Genomic DNA, 7,210 nt, shown 5'->3' with positions numbered 1-7,210 from the left:
TAAGGTTGAATGGAAAGTTTGGAGTCAGATGAAAAAGGGCTAGCAACAAGGTAGCTTTGACACATCCAAGGCATCAGCATGCACCCGCGGTGCTTTCATCTTGCATATAATTATAGTAGAGAGTCAGTGCAATGTCTACAAGTCTGTATTAATATTGATACTGTCAAGCACTATAATAGTGTACATACCATTGTCTGAATGGTCTGCAAGATAGCATTATGTGAAATTGAGGTAAAATGCGATATTCATTCTATTACCTACAGCTTGTGCAACACAGAATTAAGTTAATCACATTCTTTACACAAAAATATGTACGGTTATACGCAAAGTCTAAAAGGAGTATATGACGCCCAAAGCAAGAGCTATATACAAAAAAAAACTGGCATTGAACTTGACAAAAATTATAAGCATACATACACTGAAAGTGGAAGTCAAATCTTCCTATGCTGAGAAATCACTGTAGAAGATATCGTGTGCATGGGAATAAAACAGTGTGTTAAAAAAACAACCCAACTCGGTAATGAGTCAATAGAAGCATTGCAAGTGATTTTGACACCTACTAGTGGAGCATTAACTTGATGTCGCAACACGACTAATAGTAAGCTAGTAGTAATAGAGTAGTTTGATTTTTACACAGAGTTGTGTGTAAACTCACCTAAACAATGGTGACATTAGCAATGTCGCGCACCATCCCCTGATCATCCTCTAGTGACAAAAGGAATCCACTGCCACTCGCAAGTCCAGAAGTAGGGAAGGTAACACACGCAGTGTTGTCTAATACTTTTCCTACCATAACCTCCCTTTCAATCTCTTCGGCAACTGCACGTAATGGACGGATGTAGGATCAAGTTATCAAGATACACATTTAAAATCATGCAGATGTACCACGGTAAATAGTCGTTTGGAGTTAACAACTAGTTGAGCATGTTATGCACATAAGCTCTAGAAGCCCAGGTCACACCCAACTAAACTATGGTGCCTGCATGAATCTATGCGCATGCATATGCATGGGGTACATAATATACTGCTGAAGTTTGTAACATGTGTATGCAGTGTATCAGGAGTGCATGAATGTATACGTTGTCATTCACAACTCACAGAAGTTGCAATTGAAGAGGAAAGGCAGGAAGGCATTTGGAGTACTGGACGAGGCCACACAGCAGATCCTTAAATCTGTTCCCGCAGCCACATTGTACCTATTCTGATCCAACGACAGAACAAGGTTGTCTCTAGTAATCAGAGTAGGAGTATTGTCAACAAATTGCAGGGGGCAGCTTTTACAGCAGGGCATGCCGACGGCCAGGTCCTTACAGCGCCTCAGTAGTCTAAATACTCGACAGTCAGGGGGCTCGAAATCACAACGTCCTGCATGTATATGTGCGAGTGTACAGCTGGAAATGTGGATTTGATGACAGGAAATACAGTATTACTATTATGTAGGCTATAATTACCTGGGCAATTAAAAAGTATACATGTTTCGAAAACCGGTGGTCGTTCATTAATGTTACAGAATCCCTCATTGATTCGGGACCCATCAGCACGCGACACACAGAAAACATTCCTTTCTTGATTGCCGATCCCACAGGTCACTGTGCAAGTACCCTGCATGAAAATTAGATGGAAATAGTCCCAACGATTTGTTTGACTGACTACGTACCTAAAGGTCGAATAATAATTATGCCTCGAGGCATAGCCGCACGAGGGATACAGTAAAGCTGACTGTGTGTGTGTGTGTGTCTGTTCCAGCTGTAATTGCTCAACTGCTACAATGCGACGAAAACTAACAGCTTCTATAGGCTTCTAACCACGTTTTCTTGGATTTTGATTCATGGATTAGCTAACTAAAGCTTCTTTCTCGAGTTATGGCTAGTTTGACTCACATTGAAGGCTGTTGCAGTCTCTTTAGAATTTTTTATAGCATCATTTGTTTGCACAAACTTTCTATATTCAAGTTATGAGTTAGCCTTGCACTAAAGCGCTAGCTTTTTGTTAGCTATACAAGAGTCAAAAAGAGCTGCTTAAGAAGCTAGTAGGCATTATATAGGGCGTTTTCATTATAACTGTAGCTATACATTTATATTGGTGGTTAATAATAATTGAAAGCACCACGGGTGCATCAGTGGATCATAGATGTGTGTCAAAGCTAATTAAAAAGCTACTTGCTATTGCTAATACAAACCATACCGTATAGCTAGAAAATTCTGCGGCCTAAAAATTCTGTGAATGAACGAAGATATATTATCCGCAAATGCTTATTAACCATGCCTAATTTAACAGTTCAAAGTTTAATTCACAGAAATATTATTCGCAGAATGTCTTTTTATAGCTATTCGCATACATTTTGTTGTATGCAGGCTATTAAATCTGTAATCTCAAAGAAGAGTGGGAAATGATCGACCATGATTGATGCTAAAAGGATCCCAAATGGCAATAAGTACAAAGTCTAAAATTAATGGCTGTTGCATCAGTAGAACTTTGGAGTAGCAACACTCCATGGACAAGTTTTGCTATAGAACTCTTCTGCAATAACATTCCAAGTATTATAAAGCAAAGCTATAATTATAAGCATAACTCGAGAACGATTGAAGCATTATTTTGCAAATCCAAGAAAGCATGTCTAGGAGCCTATAGAAACTTTAATACTTGCACTTACATTAATTGAGCAGCTGTAGGAGTCTACATAGACACACACACTACCATACCTCGCTTGCGCATGCACACCGAGGCATAATAATAATGTACATGCATGCACTTAAAACAGACGTACAGCAGACTCTCGCTATTCCGGCTCTCTGAAATACGGTCACCTCGATATACCGGCCATTTGGTTTGGCACGGATTGCTAGCTAGATGTTTATTGCATAAAACTCACCCTGAAGTACGGCCACTTGCTATTCAATATACTCGCCAGTGCTGGCTGCCCTAAACTAGGTAATTTTTGCGGCTGGATATAACGATTTGGGTGTGGTTTGGCAGATTAAATAGAGAGCAAAATGATCCCCGAGACAAGAACCGCAAAATTAGTCATTAGATTCGAGGTAAGGTCGTTTTTAAGCCGTGGCTATTTCCTGAAATACAGCCAACTCGCTATTCCGGCCAAGCTGCACTGTTCAAGGGTGACCGGATTAACGAGAATCTACTGTAGTTTGAATGAAGTGGTTTATTGAGACACAACCCATTGATTAACTTGCAGAACAAACTACACAACTAGCAGAATAAAAAGGCATACCACATTTTGTTTGCGTACCACTATCAATACCGTACCAAATTCTCTGTCATCCATATTCCAGCATCACAAGTCCCCCCTCCACAGCTGCGGACTGTGTGTAGTAGAGGGAGATCCGCGCACTCGGAAACGTCAAGCAACCATTGTTCCTCTGGATCACTGGGATCAAATCCGGTACACGTAAGACTCCTTTCTTGGCAGAAGTTAGCATCACACTGCAGGATGGAAGAAAATCGATCAACATAATTATAATATCAGTACGCTTTTCAAACTATACATAATAATGAATTACATGAACTTAGTCCCTATAGTTACTACATGAATAATTATGGTGTAACAAAAAACGAAGTAGATAAGATAACAGACTTACAGGTGCAAATGTCCCAGGGGACCATCTACGAGGGCAGGGTATCTGAGTGTTGCAGGCGTCTACTCTTCTCGGCATATTACCAGCAAAGCAGCTTGCATCTGACAGTACTATACTCTCTCCAATCGGATTTCCGTCAGCATCACAGACAAACTCTCCCGTCGTTTCATTAATTTGGGCAATGAATTGCACACAGAATACATTTCTTGAGCGAACTCCACCAGCACAGGTACTAGAGCACTGTGTGTATGTGTGGTGTGTGTAGTCGGTAAGCAGCTGTTGTACTTATACAGTGAAACTTGTCTATTTAACGCCATCCTTGGGAAGACGCTGTATGTATTAGGAGGTGGCCTATACACATAATTATATGTGTTGGGGCTGAATTAACCTGGTTGTATTGTAGGGTAACTTACTACAAAGTGACAACAATTATTCTGTAATGCAGTGCGAGTGAGGAAAATAAAGAATATTTCCATGCAGAGCACAACTTAATTGCATGAACTGCTATTATTATCCATGAAGCCAACAAAGCTTGATTTGATACTGATAGGGTCTTGCTTTTATTCGGGCAAGCATGGTTTGTAAGCATAATTATAGCTACGCAGTTATATTAGAGCTAAATATCTTACTGGAGAGTAGGCGCTGAGAATCATCCATCTTGGACACTTCTGAGGAAAGCACTTTTGTGCAGCAGCAGGCCGTTTCAGTCCAAAGACGATACAATCTATATCATCCACGGCCATATCTCTCACTCCACCAATCAAACGAAAACAGGTTATATTGCACTCCACCACCACAGGTACGTGAACAAGCTCCGAAGGCGGTAGTGTTAAATTCATAGGTTATCGCTGGGCTATAGAAACAGAGCACACATGGCAGCATTAACACCAAACTCAAAATGCATGCCATGCAAGTAAACAAAATGTCAATGTGATACCAATACAGATTTCTAAAAAGCCAAAATGTGTATATTTAAGCATGCATGCATGCGTTGTATGCAAACAGATTGAGTTATTCACCAGAAAGGCATGACACTGCTTTGACAAATCTGTAATTGCGTTGGGTATAGTCCCTGAGGTAAATCAGCAGCATCAATGGACGCAATATTTTCATTGGTCCTGACTTGACAGTTAATTGGAGCAGAACTCTGAATACCTGTATAGAGCAGAACATTGCCCAGGTACAATTACATATCAATGGAAGTTTCTTACAGCACAGGATACGCTATGGCCAGGCATACGCCACCATCAACAATCAATGTACAGAGTGGGAGTAGTTACAGATGAGGGAATAAGACTAACTTACCAAAGCCGCAAGTAACAGAGCAGGGTCCAAAGACATTACCCTCACAAACGTATGCTGCATGAGTGCATATAATCATTGCTTTACACGAAATTCAGGAAACTGACCATTTAAAAAGCCAGCCAGCAATCTAGAGTGCCTCTAAATTTTGTATTTAGAAATGGAGAAGCCTAAAATGCTCATAAGTCCACAGTCATACACAACTTCACTTAGTCCGTTACTCACATCTTGGTGTAATGGTCACCAGTCCAGTAGCCTCACCAGCCTCATTACTTGCTGTGCACTCGTAGGTGATGGACAGAGTGTTGTCAGGGTCAGTGTTGTCAGTGTTGATTGTGTAGATACTGCGTCCCGCACGTGGCACAAATATGTTAGACATGTTGATCGGAACCTCAGCTCCATTAGAGTCCGTTGCAGTCCATACGATTGTAGGTCTTGGAAGACCCACATCATCTTTGCAAGCAATGTTGACGGTGTTTGTGAGAAGCAGTGGATTAGGCTCTAGAGTTTGTCCAGGTGTTCTGTCCCGAATGATGATCATTACTGGATTTTGTGGTTGTATATCCCGAGCAGTGACTGTCAGTCCAGGAAGCTCCGGAATTGAGGGAAAGAAGTTATTTTGAATCATCGGTGCAACTGAAAGAAAATATCCATTTGTTCAACTCAATTCAATGGGGCAGGTTGCTTTGTGGTCAGCAAACTTAATTATGGCTTGCTCCGTACATTAAACTTTAAGGACCAAGCACTTACACTACACTCAAGGAGTGACTATACACATTTATCTTGGTCTGTTTGTAGCCATGTTAGATAGAAACTGTATATACCTGGAGGTCTGATGAAAATATCTGCGAACAGATTGTCTCGTCCAGGACCATTACTCACGCGACATTCATATCTACCGGCAGCACTGACATTGAAGGTGTTGACAGTCAGGATTTGTTCATTCTCTGACACCTGTAAATATTATTATACGTGTATTGAATTTTTGATGAGCATGCGAAACATAAATCCTTACAGGGTGGCACTCTATGCACGCCCAAATCAATGTTTCCGTAATGTAACCCCTCAAATGTAACCCCTCAAATTAATGGTTAGGTGCGGGGCGATATATAATTTACCACACGATTGTAAAAAAGGATAATAAATACTGTTACACAGGGCTACTCACCATGGTAATGGTAGAACCTATCTCTGAGCCGTCCAATGCAACTCCATCTCTGAAGAACATGAAAGATGATGTTGGAACACTTTGAAGAATCACACAGCGTAGATTCACATTAGCTGATTGATACACTGTGACTCTCTGAATAATAAAAACATAAATGTGAGACGTTCTATAATCTCATATTTATATATACCTGTCCAAAGAGTGGGAAGACGTCTGCGACTTTAGAGATGAATGAAGTGGTTGTGGGTCGAACTAAAACTGGTGGAACCACAGGAACATTGTCAGTGACATTGTTTATTCGATTGTTCGTATTTTGGTTATCAATGAAAATCGTTTCAGTGGTTTGTTCGTTAACTATCACTTGGCCTGGTCCAGAAAAAGTCACAGTATCTCCTGAAGTAAACACTTGCGTGCTAATACCGTTAAAGTAGGTGAAACTATCAGTTGTAATGTTGCGGCTGGGTAGTATTAGGACACCATTGGTGTACGTTATCGTTGTTCCAGTGCTTACAGTAGTGCACTCTGAACCGGTGGTGAAATTGAAAATCGTAGTTTGTGTTCCAGGATTAAATATTGTTACTCCTCCTGTTGTTTGGTTCACACGTACTACAACCGGTATATTGTTTGTTATTTCTGTAACTACTCTGGTGGTGGTCGTGCTGTCTGTGGAGTAAAATCCTTCATTACCGGATGTGAAAATTGTACCAGGACCAGATAAGAAGCTTGTAGAGCTTCCATCGTACCGTGTAATTGTACGACCATCGAAGAAATTCAACGTGGTGATATTCCTGGTGTTTGTATCGAAAACAATTCCTGAAGTTGTCAGATCCGTAACCAAACCTGTTGAAGTTGTAGTATCATCATTGTAAACCACATTACCGGTGTTCGGATTGAAGTAGAAAACACCACCTCCAGAATACGAGGTAGTAGTTGTAGGTGTAGGTTGAAGCACTCCTCCTTGTCGATACCTAAAGCTACTACTGGAAGCAGTTGTGTTGAAAACAACGTCTCCATCAGGATTTAGAACTTCAACTGTATCGTCAACACCAGGTGTGGTAGACACAACATATCGCACTGTATATGATGGAGGAACGGAAAACCCATTGACAGAACGGACGGTGTTCCCTGTGTAGATAAGGCCTTGCTG

At 40.9% G+C, this 7,210-nt stretch overlaps 1 protein-coding gene across 1 annotated transcript; it reads right to left on the bottom strand.

Annotated features, from left to right (window-relative positions):
• Positions 1 to 245: 245 nt before the first annotated feature.
• On the bottom strand, positions 246 to 4,368 carry LOC135338843 (A disintegrin and metalloproteinase with thrombospondin motifs 13-like). The gene is made up of 7 exons (XM_064534924.1): positions 4,223 to 4,368; positions 3,597 to 3,833; positions 3,265 to 3,441; positions 1,452 to 1,602; positions 1,099 to 1,365; positions 656 to 819; positions 246 to 457 (listed from the first exon to the last, which is right to left on the bottom strand). The coding sequence occupies exons 1-6, from the start codon at positions 4,334 to 4,336 to the stop codon at positions 656 to 658; spliced, it is 1,110 nt and encodes a 369-aa protein (XP_064390994.1). The 5' UTR covers positions 4,337 to 4,368; the 3' UTR covers positions 246 to 457.
• Between the last annotated feature and the right edge of the window lie 2,842 nt (positions 4,369 to 7,210).

This window comes from Halichondria panicea, chromosome 7, assembly GCF_963675165.1.
Source record: "Halichondria panicea chromosome 7, odHalPani1.1, whole genome shotgun sequence".
NCBI classification, from domain to species: Eukaryota; Metazoa; Porifera; class Demospongiae; order Suberitida; family Halichondriidae; genus Halichondria; species Halichondria panicea.
Note: the sequence above shows the minus strand (reverse complement) of the source record. Positions and strands in the feature narration are given on the sequence as shown.

Excerpts from the sequence above, each read along its gene's own strand:
- LOC135338843 (XM_064534924.1), bottom strand. The coding sequence starts at position 4,336 with ATGGCCGTGGATGATATAGATTGTATCGTCTTTGGACTGAAACGGCCT. Across the intron at positions 1,366-1,451 it reads TATACTTTTTAATTGCCCAG|GACGTTGTGATTTCGAGCCC; the intron begins GTAATTATAGCC and ends ATATACATGCAG. Across the intron at positions 820-1,098 it reads CCTCTTCAATTGCAACTTCT|TTGCCGAAGAGATTGAAAGG; the intron begins GTGAGTTGTGAA and ends CATTACGTGCAG.